General features: G+C 46.1%; 1 protein-coding gene across 2 annotated transcripts in view; it reads right to left on the bottom strand.

Annotated features, from left to right (window-relative positions):
• Positions 1-2,420: 2,420 nt before the first annotated feature.
• Positions 2,421-21,126, bottom strand: part of SFRP1 (secreted frizzled related protein 1) — a 48,584-nt gene continuing 29,878 nt past the window's right edge. The window contains exons 3-4 of one of the 2 annotated variants that reach the window (XM_078069582.1): positions 9,454-9,760; positions 2,421-5,820 (exon numbers count right to left, since the gene is read on the bottom strand). In XM_078069582.1, the coding sequence (XP_077925708.1) occupies positions 5,775-5,820; positions 9,454-9,760 (353 nt within the window). In that variant the 3' untranslated portion in view covers positions 2,421-5,774. Of the gene's footprint in view, positions 5,821-6,144; positions 9,761-21,126 lie in introns of those variants that run through there. The other variant, XM_036096262.2, reaches the window with a different exon arrangement.

Raw genomic sequence — 21,126 nt, 5'->3', positions numbered from 1 at the left:
TCATCCTTTGCCCCATTCCAAACAGGTTTCATGTGCACCCTGTAAGAAAACATACCCCAAGTTCCTCTAAGGGTTGGGTCTGTTGAAAGAGTAAATTAGTGTTCGTGGGAGGTGGTTGCTGGAATTTCAGGTGAAGAGAAGAGGCAAACATGGGTGTTTATTCTAGAATTCCACATGTTCTCCAGAGACATGCATTTATTTGTGTAAACAGATAATGGTCTTTTAATTGAGCTCTGGCTCATTTTCAGCACAAGTCAAGTTCAAGCGCTTTGTACCGCCTGGACAGTGACTGGGCCTTGAGGAAGTCCAGGTGGTTCTGACTGAGACTAGAAGCACATGACTTGTCCAATGGAGAGCCCAACTGATTCCAAAGGTCTGTGTTCCTGGACTCCCGACCAAGTTTCATTCCCAGTGGAATGCAGCTTCCTGGTTCAAAGATAAAAATCTTTGATTCCTTCCTCCCCCCTACCCTATTCACAAAAGGTCATAAGAAAAAAAAAAAGGCTGGCTTGGAATAGAAGCCCCAGAAGTTTATTTGGACATCACTGGCCCTTTGCAAATCAACTCAATGTTTGAATGAGTTAAGTGCACATGAATCAGAAACACAAGGGTCACATTCCCTCTCAAATACTTGGGGTGCACAATGCAAATTTAGCCTAATCCCAAATTAGGAGTCAGGCCAGACCTTTGTTAAGTCCCCCTTGCTCCAATGTTTGGCCCAGCAACTGGGAACCCCAGCTGGTCAGGACAGGGCTGGAGCTCCCAGCCCTGAATTCCTGTGGCTAGCTCGTGACAGCCGCCTGACGGCCTGCCTGGGGTTTGGGGGGGGCCTGCACCCGGGCTCCATAATCCATACCAATAATACCAAAGGCATTGTGATGGGTCTTCCCCAGCAGGCAGAATGTGAGGCAAGCGATAATGAGAACAATGAAAGGGTCTGACATGGAAATTTCAGTAGGAAACAAGCAATTACATGAGAACAAACATTCCCAACGCCACTCACAATCATCAGAACACATAACAGTGATTATAAAAAACGATAGCAACAAATTTAGACCCGGAGCAGTTTGTGCTTTGGAAAAAGGAGTCCTCCTGGGATGGAGCTGTGACATTCCCTGGCACATGTGGACAGAGTGTGTGTGTGTGTATGTGTGTGTGTGTGTGCACCTTTTGGAACACATGAATTTCATTTGACTTGATTTAAAGTTGGATCTCTTTTCCCTGCAGTTGAAACCACTTCTCTTGAACAAACACATTTCCATCCACCGGGCAGGGAGGAAATTGTGAGTCAGCAAAGAGGACAGGATTTTCTCTGGACCTGCTGTATGTTCAGTCTGAGGATTGCTGGAAAATGTTCAGACCTGGAGAAAAGAATGGTCCCCTAACTGTAGAGCTGTGCTCTCCAGCCCAGGACTAGAGGGTAGGGTCACAGTGAGGAGGGTCTAGGATGGAAATATCTTGCTAGGATCTAAACTGACTAGGTCACACCAGCTGTCCTTTTCTCATCGAGATTCATGTCACCATCGATCCAGTGTCTATGGTTTTAAAGGTGAGTTCTTTCCTTCCGCTGGGTGCAAATAAATGCAAGTCTCTGGGTGGCGCACCTCTGCACCTTCCCTGCTTAGTCTCCATCGTGAGATGCCTTTTTCACCCATCTCTAGCCTCCATATCATAAATAGCCCTTGGTCCTGGCTCTGCAAGGAGGAGGCATCCAAACGTAAGGAGACAGCCTGAGAGAATCATGAGAATATGCAAGGAGCTTACTCGTGGTGGTGGGTCCGCAAGTGGGGGGCAGAGCTAGGAAGGCTTCATGCTGACATTAATTACAGTTTAGGGCTGGTACTTATTTTTTCCTCTAGCCAACTACAAGCTGCCTCCTCCTCCCCTTCCTCCCCTGCGGGGCCCCTGGGGCCTCCCCCAGTCCTGGCCCAGGTCAGGCCCCAATTCACCATGCTGGAGGGGCATACTGCAGCTAGAAGTCACTGAGTCACCTGCCAAGACTAGCAGCCAAGTTTCGATTCCCGGTGGCCTCAGCTGCCAGCCTTGGGAGGCATGCTGACCCCAGAGGAATCCAGTTAATTCTGTGGAACCCACCCTGGCTGTCCGTGGGCCACACTGTGAAATCAGCACTTGGGTTTTGGCACGTGTCACCTTTATTCCTTCAGATTACTCTTCTAGGCAAAGAGGCAAAATTATTCAGATCTGCATAAACTCTCCAGAAAACTGGAGAGCCAAACTGGAAACTGAGGTCCTTACCCCACCCCCACCCCCACTCATTCCCAGTACAAACAGTGGCAGTGGATGCTGGTGGGGGTTATCCAAACGTGCAACAGACGAGAGATCGTGTACAAAGCACTTCGACAGGGTCTCTTCTTCATGAATCTCTTTTTGGAAAGGAAATCTAAGAGACAGTTTTGGGTTTTGATTGCTTTATTTATCTTTCAGCCCTGACACCTAAAGAATCTCTGAGAATTCGTGGTGGGGGATCCCACCTGGCTAGCCAATGAACAGGCTTCCTGAGCACAAGTGGTTCTAGGGCCCAGGACTCAGGCACTCAGGGGAAGGAGTTGATCTCTTTCCCCAGCAGTTGAAAGTTTGCTGGGATCCAAATGGCCTGGGGCCCACCAGCCGGTGTCCTTTTTTTCATCAAGATTCACAGCACCATCAATCCAGTTTTCTGGGTAAGAATTTCTCCTTGGAGCTCACACTGCCCACGGCATAGCTTAGCTGAAATCCCAAGGACAGGACCATGAGAATTCCAAAGCCTTCACCTCCGCCCCCATCCACTGACTCTGGTGCTCAGGTGATGGGAAGGTCATCTTAATTAAAACCACGTGGTGGGGTTTCAGCTGTGGAAAATTGCTGGATCCTTTCTCCTTCCTCCCACCTCCTCTTTCTCTCCTTAAACACACACATGCCACTTTCTCTCCCTTTATTTAAGCAAACAATTCTCTCCATGATTAAATACAGCTCCTTCTTATCTAAATAGTCCACAGATGTATAGAGACACAGGAGCTTTCTGCTCCTATTTGGAGCTTGTTCTGGTACCCATCTTCTCCAAACCTACAAAAAGGCCCTCGCTGACAGAAATTCGTAATGCCTGTTCCTCAGTAAATCAGCCCAGCTCGGCAGGCTGTCCACAATTTATCAAAGAGGTGGGATTTTTCCCTCCAAATACTTCAGTTTTCCCCTTTTCTTGGCCTCTCCCATAACCTGAGCTTGAAACTGCCCAGATGTGAACAAATGGAACATGAAAAGTCCCGATTCTATTGTCAGATTTTGACAGGACTTCAGCAGTCGAGGTAAATACCACCAGTTGGTCAACCTCAACGACCCCTGGTGGCCCAGGCCTGGGAACTGAGGGAATTCGGTAGAGGGCAGAGGTTGGCCGTGCTCATGGTTTGCTGAGGAAGAAAAAAGGCAGGGATCTGTGAGTTTCCAGAATGAGTGGAGTGTGCGTAAGAAGAACCAGCCCTCAAGGCCTGGGACAAAAGTGAAATCGAATGAGTGGAGGGTTGAGAGGGTTAGCCCCCAGCTTTGGGTTTCTAACGGTCGCTCCCCCATTGACTGATTTTCTTTCCAACCCAGAGCACTGTTAATACTGAGTCCCAAGGAGATGGGCTCTACATAGGGATCCCAGACGTGGCATTATTACAACAGGGAGCAAAGACACTGTTGAACCCCGCAGCCCTTCTCACTTGCCCCTTCCAGCCTCATCCTCAAAGTGTGCTCAGCAGACCTGTCGTGGGCCTCTCCCTACAACCAGGAGCCACCCCCTTACCCCATCAGAATCTGCATTTTCGGTCTCCAGTGGCTGGTGTGCATATTAAAGTCTGAGAAGCACTACTTGGGAAGCCTAATGTCCCTAGCTAAAGGAGAGAGGCTCATTCCTGCCCTCGCGTCTCTACACTCCTCTTTTATTGACTCATACCTAGTAAGAATAACTCAGAACTTTAGAAAGGGCTACAGTAATATGGAATATATGGGTAGGGCTAAGGGGATACCAAAATAATAGCCTGCCTGTCGTTCCCAGGCCACTTATGTCCTACAAAAATGTTTTACAAGGTAAGATCCAACAGACTGCTGGCATCTGAGAAACCTACAGAACTAGTTCAAAGTTCAAATCCCCATGGCAAACCTTTTGAATCCGAATTTACAGGTGGAAGTCAGAAACTGCTTGTTAGCAAGCTCTCCCTTGATGATTTATGCTAAAAAAATATATAAGTATTTTTCAATGAAATTTTGAGGTTTATCTGTCACTGAAGGTGTGTTACCTTAACTTTCCCTTACACCGGGGAAGACGTTGGAAACTTCCTTCTGATTATTTTCTCTCTGAAGGGTATGGATAAATATCAGGGGCTTGGAATGGGCTGGATTCCTGGGGAAATAATGAAATGAACCCATACTCGCATTTCTTGGATAGTTCTGGAGATCTATGCCAAAATTTAAGAGTGATTCCATTTCCTTTGATTATTATTGGGTGATGGGTACAGATTTCTCTTCCTCAGGAGCAAAAGTGAATTGCTGACACTTCTGGACCCATTGTGGGGAGATGGCCTTAGAAGTAAGACCCACCTAGGGGCACCTGGGTGGCTTAGTCATTAAGCGTCTGCCTTCGGCTCAGGTCATGATTCCGGGGTGGGATCGAGCCCCGCATTGGGCTCCCTGCTCAGCGGGAAGCCTGCTTCTCCCTCTCCCACTCCCCCTGCTTGTGTTCCCTCTCTCGTTGTCTCTCTCTCTGTCAAATAAATAAATAAAATCTTTAAAAAAAGAAGTAAGACCCACCTAACTTGGATAACGGTGTGACCCTTCATCTCTTTCTGCCCCTGAGTAGGAGACCACCTGTATAATTCCCTGAAGAAGTGCGGAAGCTAATGAGCTTGAAAGCAAGGCTGCTGATCTTGGTGCTCCCCGCATCTCTAAGGCACAAGGTGTAAGCAGTCATAACCCTTGTCCCCAAACTCCAGTATGACTCCAGCAGCAGAAGCCAAGATGCCTTTGTACATACTTCATTATCTTTTTGCTGATTTGTTAAAAAAAAATTCAAAACAGCAATGGGAAATTATGGGTCGCAGTGATAGGGCTTCAGCCAAAGATGACAAAGACATCCACACCCAAGCTAAAAGACATTTTTCTTTTTCATTAACCATGGGGGAATAAAAAGGAAAATAATGCCGGTATCTGCCTTGACTTGGCTAGCGAGCGTATCCCTAGCTCACCAGTCATGTACATTAGCATGGGAAAATCTTTAGATACGAGGGCACAGCTTTCATGGAATTTTCCCAAGTCCTCACACCATGCCTGAGAAATGGTGTCTCTGTGCTTCCATGTGGTTTTCGGTGACCCAGGAGTATTTACTCACTTCTGGGTAAAACTGCCAGTTGTCTTAGGCTTGGAGGTGCCTTGTTAATCAGAGAATTACATCAAATGAAGTTGTCACTATAAGTGCTTGCAGAATTAAAAGTCACACTGAGGAATTCCTTGGGCAAAAGGCATATCACCTAATATGAAATGGCTTGGGCTCAGCAAGTGCCACCCTCGGGCTCCAAAGAGAAGCTCGGCAGTCACTCAGATGTTGTTCCCACGTGTCTAGCCCCTAGGAGCCCTGGGTTCCTGCTCCAGTGACATCATTGACCTGGGCACCCCAAGCTCCCTGTGAAACCCCAGCCATCCCCCATCTCAGCTTCTCCATCTTTTAATGAAACAGGTGGATGTGGTCTCCTCTAAGATCTCATGCAGGTTTAAGAATCCAGGTCCCAGAGAGTTTTCAAATTTTAGTTGGTAATTTTAACACAGAATTGGCTGAAGAGGAGAGAGCATCTGAAACCCAAAACATGGAAAAGAAAGGCAGTGTTGAAAAATACATTCTTTGTAGAACAAGTATGTAACCTTCTTTCTGGTCTGAAACACACACAGCCGGGAGAAACACTTCTGGAAGTTATTCATGGGAGCAGATGGTCAACGTGGGATGGAGGTGAGGAGAGTCGGTGGTGCCTCCCAGGGGCACCCCCAGCCCACCCACGCCCAGTTACCATTGCAAAGCTGTAAAGCTAAGGCCAGAAAACATCACTGAAGAAACTCAAGCAGGGCATGTAGACGGTGAGTGGTCTATCACTGGGGGTGGGGGGGAAGGCACAACTCACATTATCATTGATTAACTGAGTGATTTTAGTCAAGTGAATATTGATACATGGCAGGAAAAGCATGAAAGTAAAATGAACACATATGGGAAAATTACTATTAACATAAGTGATAACATCAAAACATCTGGTAAAATGCAGTTAAAACAACAACACAAATGAAATGGAATGTAAAACATTTTCACAGTATTCAAAGCTTTTGTAAAAGATTTAGACTCTAAAAGAGGAGTGCTACGTGAGGGGACTAGAGGAAACAGGAATTTCACCCACGCCCTATGTATCTGCTGGTGACAGATCAGAATGGCCGCGAAGCTATTCCCTAGGGGTCACCCAAGGTGTGCTTCAGAAACAGATTGCCCGAGCCCACAACTGCGGAGTTCCAAAAGAGCAACTAGTTACTTGGGAGTCTGATGAGAAACACACATTTTGTAGCTTTGGGCACTGGGGTTTCTGTAATTTACAGATCCAAATGAAAACTGGAGCTGTGACCAGATTCTGCCTTCGGGAGCCCTCATTGCTAAGGCACCGGCAGAAGAGCCAAGTGTTAACACAGGATAGTCTAAAAGTAAAGTGTTCTTGGGATTCTCATCTCACTAAGAGAGCTAGCAATCTTCAAAGATTGAGCTGAGTTCTGCCAATGACTCCGCAGGATTCCACCCAGAATGATTTTTAACCTTTACAAATACGACCTTTGAACTAGCTAGACCAAAATACCAAATTACCAGACCTCCACTTTTGGAAACAGATGACCAAGCCGACAGTCTACACATTGGTTTTGTCGTACCCTTTGTTGAGAAAAACAAAGGTTTGTGATAAAAATGCAGCTTTAGGCCCATAGCCTCTCTTTTGTGCCCTCAAATTGCCGATGTGTTATAGACAAAGATAGTGTGTCTCTCAAATCCGCGTGAGGCTCACAGGTCCTGGGACTGTCTGGTTGGGGTAAAACCTGCAGCTGCAATTCACACTTCCCATTTACTGTGAACTCGTCTGCAGATGTCTCTTCCTACCTGAGAATTCCCACTTAGAGAGTTGCGCAACACAGCCACCCATTCTTCCGCAGTCTCTCTGCGGTAACTGTGAATACCCCCACACAAACCCCTTCCTAAGGCCCTGCTTTGGACAGAGGCCTGTTGCATGATGCTCTCTGTCAAAATGAGCAGATACACATGAGCACTGAACTCTTGAGTTCATCAACCCAAGCAACCCAAACGAAGGCCCAGATCCATGCTTTCATGAAATCATTCGGAATTTCAGTTAACAATAGGGAAGTAGAATATTTCTAATTAACTAATATATATACACATTTTTTTAAAAAAAATCATCCAAAATTACAGGCAAATCACTTAAGATCCCCAACACTTTATGATTAAAGGTCAGAGAGAACCAAAAACAAAACGTGTTAAAGTAATAGGATCACTAATTGTGAGAGGTTAATTATATCAGGATAACCCTCAGGTAGGTAATGAAGTTGGTATGCTGATTTGCAGACTGGAGTCTTCAGGAGTTAACAGAATCTTCCGCTGTTTCTGTGTCAGTCCAGGGGCCTCAAGGGTGTCACCTCCCAGCATCACTGCAGCTTCTGGATTGGTATAAACATTTGCCCAGAGGGACAACCACTAACTCTCACCACCTTCAGGTGTTACAGAGAATGAAGAATCGGGCTTGAGGAGCAAATTAACATTAATTGCTTAGAGTGACTTCCTATACACTGAACAAGAGGAGTAAAGTTGCTTATGTGAATGAATTTATATACATCGCCTATCAAACGCAAGGGTTTTAAGAAGCATCTTAGGGCACTCAAGAAAACCTGCAGAGATGTGTTGCCTTTGAAACTCACTCCTTGGATGGGGACACTTTGGGCTTAACTTTCCCTCTGCAGAAATTTGAAAAAAAAAAAAAAATTGTTTTTAAGTGCAGAGGACAGCAGGCTGATTGTTCTGAATTTCTTTGATCTACAGGCAATCAGGTTGAAAGGAATCCACTTCCTCGCAGGGAAGGAAAGCACGGGGAGCACTGGGAGTTTTGACTGGCACTGGGTTGGGGCCAGGGCAATCCAGAACACCTCAGAAAAGGGGGCCACATGGTTACGATATCCGGCAAATCCACCTCACACCCCAAATGCCCAGTGAGACAGCTGCCCCCTGGAAAGTAGCCTCAAATGCACCAAAAGACCCTCAGTCCAGTACCCCTTTCAAATGTCAATGTAGATTAAAAAAAAAAAAAAAATTGAAAAGTAAATAGGGTTTTTGTTGTTGTTGTTGTTCTCAAAAAAAAAAAAAACACAAAAGTGAAATGAGCAGACAGATGAAATTAGAACACTAAGCTCTTCACCCAATTACAATTCACACTGACTAGCAATTTGCAGGGCTGTTCCTAATGTTTTTTTCTTTGTTTTTTTAACTACTTTTTTTGAAAACCACTAACTATTGCCTTCTCCGTGTGAAAATCATGGTCTCTCTCATGTCACGGGTTTGGTGCCCACAGTGTTTCCTTTTTCTCACACAAAGGCAGGCACGTACGGCCCTTCACACGTGCGGCGGTGAGATCACGCCCAGAGGCCGATGTTAACTGCCATTTACACGGCATCTGAGACTAGCTGATTCATGTCAAAAGATAATCACATGGAAAAGCAGAGTAGGCATGACCTCCCTATGTTTTCACTATTACATACTGTCCTTGTGCTTTTTCCCCCTGCGTTGACTTTCTGGAATTGATCTCAAGTTTTAAGTGTGGTGGTGTGTTTCTAAGGCAGACAGAAAGAGAAGCTACTCTGGAACTGAAAGCAACCCATCTTACCAATAGCTGGAACGTTCTAGTTCCAAAGGCTTAGATTAGCTGATAGATCCATAAGCAACTTGTAACAACACAAAGAAAGTTGCAGAACTGAGTTTTTGCTGCTGTCTCTCATTTTTTGTCCAATCTCGTTTTTGGTTTTGTTTTTTGTTTCTTTGTTTACTGGCAAAATTTTCTTTTTTAGTGGCTGTCTCTGGTTGAAATGGTTTGCACCTGCTTTTACTCAGTGATGTGCTGTTCCACGCTGTAGATCCTAAAAGACTTCCTAATCTAAATGGTTTTCCTTACTGGGACATGCGGCTTTAAATACTGGCAGTACTGGGTCTGGAGCGTGACTATGGAGGGGAAGGCGTGGGGATGCTGCCAGAGCAAAGCCAACTGGATTACAATGTCCTCTACCAACCGAAGGAGCACTGAGTGTGAACCCCCAGCTTCCAGGGTTGTCTGCTCAGCCCCACCCTTCACCCCAACCCCCGGCTCCCTCCCCAACCCACCCAGGGCGAATCACTTAAAGACTGACTGAAAAGTGGGACATTCATGATTTTTCATTTTCTTCATGAAGTTTTTGAATTCCTTGTTTTTCTTGTCCCACTTGTGGATGGCCGTCAGCAAGTACTGGCTCTTCACTTTCCGGCCCATGATGAGGAAATGGTGGCTGAGGTTGTCCAGCTGGTGGCACGGGCAGTCGGCCCCGTTCTTCAGGTACAGGACCAGCTTCTTGAGTTCCTTCTTCTTGATGGGTCCCAACTTCAGGGGTTTCTTCTTCTTGGGGACAATCTTTTTGTCACCATTTTCTTTTTTCACTTCTTTGATTTTCATCCTCAGCGCTAGAGATGGTGCAGGCAGAGAGGGGAAGAGGAGAGAAGGAGGGAGAAAAAGGATTTTAGAACACAGTTTTCCATCTAAAACAATAACCCAAACTTAGCGCTCAAGAGGAGGCTGAAATGAAAGGCAACTGGCAAGTCAAAGAAAGAAGCAGTTTTACAGATGAACACCAAGGTCTTAGTTCATCTCTATGTTCTGATTTTGCCCCCTAGTTCCATGTGTCTAATGGTAACTCAGTAGTTGCCCTGGTATGCCGTGAGAGTCTCGAATACATTTTCAGAACCAAATCATAGGGGCACCTGGGTAACTCAGTCAGTTAAGCGTCTGCCTTCGGCTCAGGTCATGGTCTCAGGGTCCTGGGATTGAACCCCGAGTCGGGCTCTCTGCTCAGCGGGGAGTCTGCTTCTCCCTCCATGCTCTCCCTCTCTCTCTCTCAAATAAATAAATAAAATCTTTTTTTTTTTTAAAAAGAACCAAATCATATTTCTTTTTTTAAAATTCAGTGACTCAAAATATCATACATACAATGCTTTAAGAGACGGGGATCATATACTTGAATATAATCCATATACTCTAACACTATAGACCTCAGGATTCAAAGAAAAAACTCACCCCAAGTTTTGCTTTGTTTTTTTTTTTAAAGAGAAATCCATTGGTTTAGATTTTTAACATCCAAACGACCTAAAATTCCTTGAAAGTTGGGTTCTGTAAACCAGACCAACAAACTCTATGTGTGCACATGCAGCAATGGGGAAATTTAAACAGTGCATCAAATGGTCATGCTTGAGTGCATCAAAAATCAGTGTCCAACTTCTGCACTGGAGAAATCACAATCCCCACCACTGCACCTGTAGGGAGTTTTGACAGCAGGTACTGCTGATGTTCCGTCAACCACAAAGCGACCACTGACGGGTGCCACAAATATTCTTTCCACTGGGTAGACTCACACAGGATCAAACTCTGCTTTGAGTTTTTGACAGAGAAATCCAAGTGAGGACCTCCTGGAGTCTCACACGGGACGTGGGCACAGCTCTTTGTAGGGAGAGAAACAGCCCATCCACCAAGCCGGGCTTCCCTTTTCTTTGTCTTTATGGACCCTGAGTTAACATTATTTTAATGTGAACGTATGGGCTGGAAATGTAGTGATGGCTACACAAGGTCTGTCGGTGAAGATAACTAAATTCACGTGGAGGCTTTCTATAAGATGCAAATGCACTAAAAATACAGCATCACTGTGACAATCAACATCCCTCTCAGGCTGGCCAGCCCAGATAGTTCCAAAGAAAAGGAAAATCATTCTCCAGATGCTAGTCACCAGATAATTTGTGCATCCTCTGAATTCTTCTAAATTCAAAATTAGCAAGCCCCCCTCTTTTTAATAACTCAAAGCTCCCACCCACACTCCATGAGGAAAGGCTTGAATCTGAACAGAATAGCACTAGCTAACAATTAGGAGAGCATATGGCATGCCAGGAAGTGTGCTAAGTATTTTCCATGAATTTCCTCAATTAAACCTAACAACTCCATGAGGAAGGTATAATTATTTTTCCCATTTAATAGATGAGAAAGCTGTGGCATAGGGGGTTAAGTTTACTTGGCCAGAGTCACTAATCCTCAACTTAAATCCATGTCTTAAATGTGCACTTTGAATTACTGTGCAGTCCATGCCGACTCTATGGCTTCAAAATTCTATATAATGAACCTCATATTCAGAGGACAGGCTACAAGGATCAAGAAAATAAGGGGGAGGAGCTCAGACTCACTTCCTGGTTTCACCCACATTTCAAAATGACTTCATTTACGAAATGTAGAAGAGTTTTTCCTGCTTGAAAGAGCCTGCTCTGGCAAAGGGAAAACTGCATTTGCAAAGGCTTTATTATTTAGTATTTAGTTGATTAGAAAACACAACCTTGGCTAACCCGAGAATAAGAAGGAGGGGGGAACATCCTGGAAACAAACCTTTAATGAATGTGTCAAAGTCAGTAAATTAAACGCTCCCACTGCTTTCTTTTTCTTACAAAAAGAGTTCCAGATTTTGCAGTCTACTTAATCTCATATAATACCCTAGGCCTGGGATCCCTTAAGAAATGCCTCCCTCCCAAGGGCAGCAGAAAGTTCAGGAACTGGGCACTAAGCAGCAGAAGGCTCTCGTGGAGGATTAACCTTGACCTTTCAGGCTGGTCCAGGCTTCCCAGCACACATGGGAGTGAGTTGAGCACAGCTTCCCAAAGAGTTCCTTTCTTTAAGCTCTCCCCCACCCAAACCAGCCACTGCCCAGTGCTTCTGATTATGCTTGATTCCCATCCCCACTCTGGACAGAGGGTAGTGGGGACCAGCAGGCAGAAGTGTGGCAAACAGAGAGCAACAGAAACCACCCGTCCAGGGCTTCACCCCAGACATGCCTCCACAGGCCGACACCTGGTTTAGCTTCCCTTGTGGGCTTACAAATGTGGTGCCTGGTGGTTCACTTGGGAAAAGACTTCAACTGTTCTGGTCTGTGGCTCACTGAATGAGAAGAGTTCTCAGTGGGGTTGAGTAAGGGACCAGCACGAGGAGACTCACTGCCCGGGCCTAAGCAAAGTCAAGTCTCCACCTCTGCCTCCCCTCCGCAAAACGAAGACAGGACTGGGAGAAACCACGTATCAGAGAAAGGCAGGAAGGAATACTGCAGGAAGGTAAGCAGTGAGAACAATTCTACTCCTTTCACAAGACCCTCTAAATAAAGGTGCCCCACAGTGTTAGATGAATCCCAAGGTAGCTCCCAAAGTCGAAGGCTGAGAACCAAGCGTTGCTATAGAAACAATCAATTACATCACCAGGTGAGATGAGTGCGTGCCCCAACTGACAATGTGGGCCCCCTCTTTTTTTAATATATTTATTTATGAGAGAGAGAGAGCACGGGGGCGGAGGGGCAAAGGGAAAGAGGGTCATAAGCAGACTCCACACTGAGCACAAGCCCAACACCGGGCTCGATCTCACGACCCTGAGATCAGGACCTGAGCCAAAACCAAGAGTCAGACACTTAACCAACTGCAGCCCCCAGACACCACGTGGGCACCCTCTTTTCTGCAGATTAGTGAGCCATCAGTTTTCGAGTGCCAGACTCTACAGATGAGCACAGGATAGGCTGCTCTGTGCGCGGCTCCGGATTTAATGCTCAGTGTAATCATGTTAAGAAGGCACCGTTAGTATTTATTAAAATCAAGGAGAAGGACTCAGGTTAAGTAATGACAACCCAAAGCCACAGTATGTAAGAGATAGATTCAGAATTAAAACCCACACTTAACCCCAAAGACCACACTCTTTCCTACTACACCATGACTGGGTTTAAAATGATATTGCTTCAGTGGAAAGTATTTCACTCTTTTGATTGTGTTGCTTTTAATCACAACTCAAATCAAAAATTAATGTTCCTTTGCCATGACCGTGTAAAGGAATTTAGTTTACATAGGTGGGGGGACAGCAAGGGGAGAGGGGAAATCAAATGATGGAAATGTGTTATGCATTAGGCTCTTTATTTCTTGCCATTTGGCTCAGTTTCTTTTTTGAGGTGGGGAGAGTAAGGAAGGAGGCACATATGGCCAGAAATTACTAACATCTTTCCATCTTTTAAGGGTTTATTTTAGGGATGCAGATTACCAACAATGTTTGGATAGGCGATTAGCCGTCCAAGGTTGATTTCTCTGTGCCTTGTGGATATGTGTACAGCCCCCCACCATACAACATCCAGGGGCTTCTGGGACAGGGGTGTGTGCTGGCCCAGGAGCAGCCTGGAACTGATCACCACTTCCTCTTCCCCTACCAGGCCTCCACCATGCAGACAGAGCCTGGACCCCAGAGATCTGCCCATAGACTGTGTTCACAGTTTGCAATGCAAATGGCGGCGTGGGCAGGCAGGAGAAGCCGCAGGAGGCGGCAGCTGGAGCAACAGCTGGGGCACTGGATAGAGTCCTGGGTCCTGGGTTCTAACTGTGTGACCACAAAATCTGGTTTTGAGCTCCCTAAGTCTCAGTCTTCCATCTGTAAAGTGTAGAGTGCTGCTTGCCTTCCGGCCCGGGCAGCACTACCATCCAGAGGGCCCATGCTGGGCAATACTGGGGAGCCAACAGATCTCCTCTCTGGCACTATCCTCCACCCTGTGCTCAGGCTTCTCCGTCTTCACATGCCCTTCTCACCCTGGGGGAAAATGCTACAAGTACCTCGGGCCCTTGATCTCGGCTACCTGGAACACCTGGACCCTGAACTAAAACAAAACAAACAAACAAAACACTTCAGTTTTTTTTTTAGCAACAACCTAACATCTTCTGAGCGTAGAATATTACTCCCACCTCTCACCTTGCTGGTCACTGCCAGCAAGAGTTCAGAGACCCAGAAAATTTGAAAGCCCAAGTTAAGGTTGCGACGAGGGGTTGTCTGGGTCTCTCTCGTCAACCTTAAAATAAATAACCCCTTATCTTCAGGTAGACTCTTAAAATTTCATTCCACTTTTAGTCACCTGAAACCACATTTTTTGCTCAGAAATGATACTTCCTTGGTAGCCTCCCCATGGGGCTTGGCCATAGTTCTGAGGCTAAAATGAGAACAGGAAACTCATTACACCCAATTCAAACCCACACTCTCTTCAAAACCATCTCTTCCTCCTGACCCTCTTATACTAATGGTGCCACCATGCGTCCAATTACCTAGACAGGATGTTTGGATGTATGGCAACCCTTGGCCAAGAGCTGGCCATTCATACAACCAATAATGTGGAATTGCTCAGCTGGAGTGCAAGAAGGATCCAATGCGAAAGGTGGGAAAGCTAAGTTAGTGATCAGATTTATGACTCGGCTGATGACAGTGAAGAGTCAAGTACAGAGAAAAGAGAGAATGAGGGCCCTCAGGGAGCACCATCACTGGGGAGAGAGGAAGGGTTATTGTGAAAGTCATCAGAGGCACAGATGGAAAACCAGGCAGCCAAGTGTCTCAGAAAGCGCAGGGGGAGGGCATTTCAAATAGAGGAAATGCTCCTCCATCCCAAATGCTGCAGAGTTGAAGCATGAGTGTGAGACGAGATCATTCAACTTGGTGATTTGGGGGTCACTAATGGCCTGTGGAAGGGCTGAGGGTGAATTGTGGGGAGCTAAAAACCACTGGGAAGTGAAAAGAAAAGGTATGCCATACTGGCAACCATCAAGCTTCTGGAATGTTTGTGAAGAGTTACCACTGGCTACTTCTAGCCAAACACATTAGACTGAGTGCACACAATCATTTCCACTCCATTCTGCAGTCAGTTTAAAATCATAGTAAAAAAACAAAGTTATAAACACATGCAAGAAAACAAGAACATATCAGCATGCAGAATAATAGAAAGCAAATGGATGGTGAACCCTGGCTTGACAGGGAGAAGAAAAGCTGAAACCAAATGGCTTATGGATAGGGATGCCTGCAAGAAACAAGCCAATCCACACTGCAGGACCCATAAATGGTCATGAATGGGGGCCACTGGGTGCTTCTGAACTCCATTACAGAGGTTGTATTGAATATAAGAATTGGCTAAAAGTCTGTAGAAAGACACTCAGATCCACCAGCCCTGGGCCATAAATTCGGTAAGAGCCCCTCACCAACTCCAGCAACAGCCAAGAGGTTTATCCTTTGTAGAAGGTTTGAACCAGACAGACTCTGGGCTTAGGAGCACCAGACTGCAAAAAAAGGTAGGGTGGTGATGGGCTGGACTCCCTCCACAGGATTAAGTGACAGTCTGCACACTAAATAGTGAGTCCCGCAGGTCTTAGAACACTGCATTTATATCCCCCAGAGAGAAGTGATGAGTTTCTATCTAAAGAAACTAGTAGCCCTAAAGAGAACACCTACAGCTCCCCCACCAGCAAAACTCTACACCAAGGCCCTAACAAGTTACAGGCCATGCATTCACACACAGAGCTTCCAGCTTAGTCCTTCACTCTTCGACCCGAATGGCCACCCAAGGGTCAGCAAGCATTTAAACAAAGCCTCGAAGTGTGAACCACAGAGACCAAAACATAAAAAACAAACAGGCAAAAAGAGAATTCAGAGATAACAGAGACCACGTGGGGAACACAAGAAAACTTTTTACAAAGATAATATTAGAGAAGATGTTGTATTCATAAAACCAGAACGGAAAGCTATTAGAAGAAATGTTTGGAGAACAAAAAGAGTATTTGGATATTTAAAATGTAAGAATGCTAGACAAGTGCTTTAAGATAAGGTTGAAACAGTTTCCTGGGAAGCTGAACCAAATGACAAAGAAATGGGAAATGGGAGACCGAAGGAAGCCACACGGGGTCAGCCAGGAGCCTCCACATCTGAACAAGAGAGAACCAAGAAAGTGGATGGGAGAAATACCAAAGAAATCATACAAGAAAATTTCCAGAAATAAGCATGAATTCTTGGATTCAACAGTACCGCGCTCAACCAATCATGACATTTAGAAACACCAACATAAAGAGAACTTTTAAAGTCCTCTAGAGAAAAAGAGATTATACATCTAGTACAGAGGATCAGGCAAGCAGAATGGCATTGGATTTATCAACAGCAACACTAGAAGCTGGAGGATAATGGGTCAACGCCTTTAAAATTCCCAAATTCAACCCTGAGCCAAGCTATCAATCAGTGTCTGAGTGTAGAATAAAGACATCTTCAGAAGTCCAATGGTTAGAAAAAAGTTGTCCTCCATATGCCTTTTCTTAGGAAACTACTCCATGATGTGCTCTACAAAAGTGCAAAACAAGTCACGGGATTCAGGAAACCAAAGATCTAACATATGACAGAAGCAACGGGAAGTCTTGAAATGATTTTTCCAGAACAACCATGGGGCAGGCCTAAAGCTCAGTCAGTCCTGAAACCGGAGGAAAGAGAGCTGGGACAGAGTACCTGCTGTATACCTGCAGAAAAGTTCCGGGCTGATTTCCTATTATAAACATAAGGAACCGGGAACAGAGAATGAGACAACTGCTATCTCAAAGGAAAACAAAAAGGTATACAAGAGAGGGAATACAAATGCAGTACACTACGTGGCTCAGCTGCAAATCACATTTATTCATTGTAATAAATTAAACATTGAGTAATCATTTCACCAAAAGAGTAATATAACTATATTGTAAAGAATGGGGACAAGTGGACACATAAGACAGATAAATTTTTATCTTCAATAATACAGTATCAGTAATAACTAAAAATTAAAATTAAAAATTAATGTTTATTTGGGGCACCTGGGTGGCTCAGTCAGTTAAGCCTCTGCCTTCAGCTCAGGTCATGATCCCAGGCTCCTGGGATCGAGTCCCGCATCCGGCTCCTTGCTCAGCGGGGAGTTTGCTTCTCCCTCTCCCTCTGCCTCTCCCCCCAGCTCATGCTCTCTCTCTCAAATAAATAAAATATTTTTTTAAAAGTAATGTTATTTATTGACTCCATTTTGCTAAATATCAAAAGAAATAGCCACTTAGTTAGAAAATATTACCTGTGAGCTGTGGGAATTAGTGGTGGGAAGGCATCACATGGAGGACTGCAGTTTTTTGTTAGAAACCTTTTAACACTATGACTTTTTAAACTGCATTTATTTTGACTCAAAAACCTTAAGTTTAAGTAAATTTTATAGCCTAGTAAGTAACTTAAATGTATATAAACTACAAATAAATGACAAAATGTGAGATCTTAAAAGAAACACAAAGATTACATTTCCAGGTCCTCTACTCTTCATTCGAGTGACGCTTGGTGTTAGGGCTTCTTAAGGGATTTCAGTAAGAATTCTGCTCCCTGCCTCTCTACCCAGAGCTCTCTGCTCTCTTCCAGAGCTCTTCCAAGCATGGAGCAAGAAAGCAAGGGGATGAATGGGATCCTGGCAGATTTGGAGGACAACAGGGCAATGAAAAATCATCCAGGAGCACATACCACACCACACCCTGACTCCTCGTAACTTGCCTTTTGTCCTCAATTATTTTCTCCTGCAGAGAGGGCTGAAGATCCCAAAGAGATGATTTGAGGAACAGGGGGATAAGACTGGAAAACTCTTTACAAAGTGACCTGTTCTCAGCCCCTTGGATCAGGAAGGCCCACAGATGGGCACCCCATGCATCAGCCCCATAGGCTTGGCTGACACCCCTCCTCCAAACGAAAAAGCCCGTTCAAGATAGCAAGACCTAGCTAAGCACTTGTGACAGAGAGGACCTGATTTCTACTTCCTGGCCCCATTTTCGCAAATCCTTTGGGTGGGTGACCCTGAGGCAGCCAGGGCCATCCCCAAATCCAACAGTGCAAACGAGATTTGGTAACAGTGCTGGGTCAGGGTTTGGCTGTGAGAAACCACAGCATCTTTCCGACCTGCAGTGGAGGGCCTGGGCACCAGGGCAAGGCTGGCTTTGAGGCATCAGGGCCCAGATGAGTCCTGCTGACAGAGGCCCTGCGATGGCAGCTTACCAGACCTCTCTGTTCCCAGCGGGAGACGGTGCTTGGCATCATTCATTCGTTTAGCAAAAAAAGAAGCTTGCATTTGGTCACAACAACTCAGACTCGATCCTCTGACCACAAACCACACACTGAATACTTACGTGTGTTTACTAACTACAGGACATACGTTACAAAAAAACAAAGAACAAAAATGAATTGAAAGCAGCTTTCTTTTTCTCTCATTTACAAAAAACAGCAGATGGAGAAAATGCTCCTGAGTGACTTATTTGGGGCAAATTATTTCATTGAGGTTTTCCTGTTTTGTGGACCCCAGACGTCGTGGGGAGGTTGGGGGTGGAGGTGTCAGGCAGGAGAGAGGAGGCTACCCCCCCAACACCCTCACAGAAATTCACACACAGAGCAAACCAGCAGCCGTGTCAGCCACCCCAATCCCGCCACCTAATTGCTTGATTTCACGGATCGCGTTAAATCCCCACTGATTTAGGCTAATGGTGCAAAATGAAAACCCCACTTTGAGAGCAAAGAGCTGCCTGGTGTGGTTTTATTTGGGAAGACATGTGCACTGGCAGCCCAGGCAGCAGGGCCAAGGGCCTCAGAGTGGGACAAAGAAGAGCTTTGGCCCTTCCTCCCAGTAGGCACCGGCTCCCTGCCCCCCACCCCTGAGCAGGAGGCAGAGGAGAATAGGAGAATTGCTTAAATGCAGTCAATCATTAGGATTGATTGAATCTTGGCTCCAAGTCCCGGCCAACCTGCCAAGGCAAACAGTGTTTCCTGCTGCGGGGTCACTGGGTTTCCTCCATTCCTCTCCCTTTCACCCCCCAGTGTTCGCCCAAATGGCAAGGTGGGGTGTGGAATGGTCTCTTGGAAGGGAAAAGGTGGGGAGAGGGTCTGAAAAGCCACAAACTCTCCCTGTCTCTGAAGGAGATTTAAGAGAGAGGTCCTCGAATGCTGTGTCATCAGAATCACCTGGAGGACTTATTTAAAATGCAGGTTGCTGAGTCAGTGGCTGATTCAGTAGCAGTAGGACGGGGCCCAAGAATTTGTATTCCCATTTGGGAACACAAAACGTTCCCAAGTGAGGGGCGCCTGGGTGGCTCAGTTGGTTAAGCGGCCCACTCTTGATTTCGGCTCAGGTCATGATCTCAGGGTCGTGAGATGGAGGCCCGAGTCGGGCGCCACCCTCAGCGGGGAATCTACTGGAGATTCTTTCTCCCTCTGCCCCTCCCCCAGCTCGTGTGCTATAAATTAATTAATTAATTAATTAAATAAAATCTAAAAAAAAGTTCCCAAGTGATGTTGATGCTGCTGGTCTGGAGACCACAGCTGAGGACCACCGGTTCAAAGGATTTGAGGGTAAGCCTAGGGTAGGCTTTCTGATTTGTAACCTTGGTTATTCACAGTGGTGCACTCTGAGGACCCTTTCTCGGATGGTGTCCAAACATCCTGGAGGCCCAACACGCTCTATGCCCTCCAAACTCACTGAAGTTCCAGCTGAAGTCAGCAAGTTCAACACGGACACGTCCGAGACCCAGCTGACCTTGAGCAAGCTGGTCTGGCACCATTTTCAGAATCACCAAGGTCACTGGGGCCCCTCTCCTCAGAGGTGGATCTTGCAATGTCAGGAAATCAAAGGCTTTGGTAGCAAAAGGCAGCACATTTCAGAGGAGAGGCCTCCAGCTTCCAGTGCGGACTCCCAACACTAACTTTTTGTATAAACTTGGGTAAATCACTTTACTTCTCTGGTTCTCCATGAGACCCACTTGGACCAGTTAATCTCAATTTCCATTTCAGTACCGGCAAAAATCTTTCTAAATCATCATACTTCCTTTCTCTGTCTTGAAATCCAATATAGAAACACTAATCATCCTAGGGAAAGGATCTTCCATCTCAGACGGCAACTGCGGCCCTCACCTGCTGACATCACCTGGGGACCTTGCTTCCGTCGACCGTAGCCCGGGCCTACAGTGAACACGTTGGCACGAGAGTCCAGTCCTGGTGGTGCACTTGCCTAAACTCAAAGACAGCCCCAGAACACAGCACAGGGAACGTAGTCGATGCGAGTGTAATAGTTGTATGGGGACAGATGGTAGCTATACTTGTTGTAAACATAGCATAACACATAGAGAGGCTGCATCACTATGTCATAAGCCTGAAACGAACATGACATTGTGTGTCAACTAGACTCAAAAGAATCTTTTTAAAAAAGCCCCAGAGAATCTGACACACTCCAAGCCCAGTGGCCAGCACGTCTGCATGCTAGCCCCTTCGACAGATGGGAGAGGAGGCCTAGGGTGGACCCCGACCCCTTGGTTGGCCCTGGGCCCCTGGCTGGGATATCCCTGAGGAAGCTGTGAGCCCAGGCCTCTGGGAACTGGGGGCAGGCCCACCTTAGCTGGTATCCCTTTAGTGTTTTCTTAGCTGATCCCTCTAAAGGCAGAAGGTACACTGCAGGCAAAATTCATGCTTCTTTCTCCGCATCCTTCTGGCCCAGCTACAGCCCATCTTCTCCCTGAAGCCTCCCCAGGCCGGTCCAGCTTTGACCTTCATGGCCCTCCCTGTCTGAACCAGGATTCAGCACACCATGCTAATTACCCATGAGTGTGCCCCATCTGCCCCCTCCCCGTGCCGGGCATGGACCACGCTCATCTCTGTTCACCGACTAGCATCGTGCCTACCACAGCACAGAGCTCAGTCTAACATTTATCAGATACCCAAATGAATAAAGAGATAGAAACAGCAAACTCACTGCCTTGAAGTCCACAGCCTTACGAATGAGACTGGAATTAGTTGCACACACCTCTGCCTTAGGACTGACAACCACCACCGTGGCCAACAGTCATTGAACACCTGCCCGAGCCAGGCACCGGCCTAGGCACTTTTACACGTACTAACTCCGTGAATCCTCTAACAACCCTCTGAGGGAAATTCTCTCATTATTACCCGTTTG

The sequence above is a fragment of the Halichoerus grypus genome, chromosome 3 (genome assembly GCF_964656455.1).
Source record: "Halichoerus grypus chromosome 3, mHalGry1.hap1.1, whole genome shotgun sequence".
Classification (NCBI taxonomy): domain Eukaryota; kingdom Metazoa; phylum Chordata; class Mammalia; order Carnivora; family Phocidae; genus Halichoerus; species Halichoerus grypus.
This window is presented reverse-complemented; position numbering and strand designations above follow the sequence as displayed.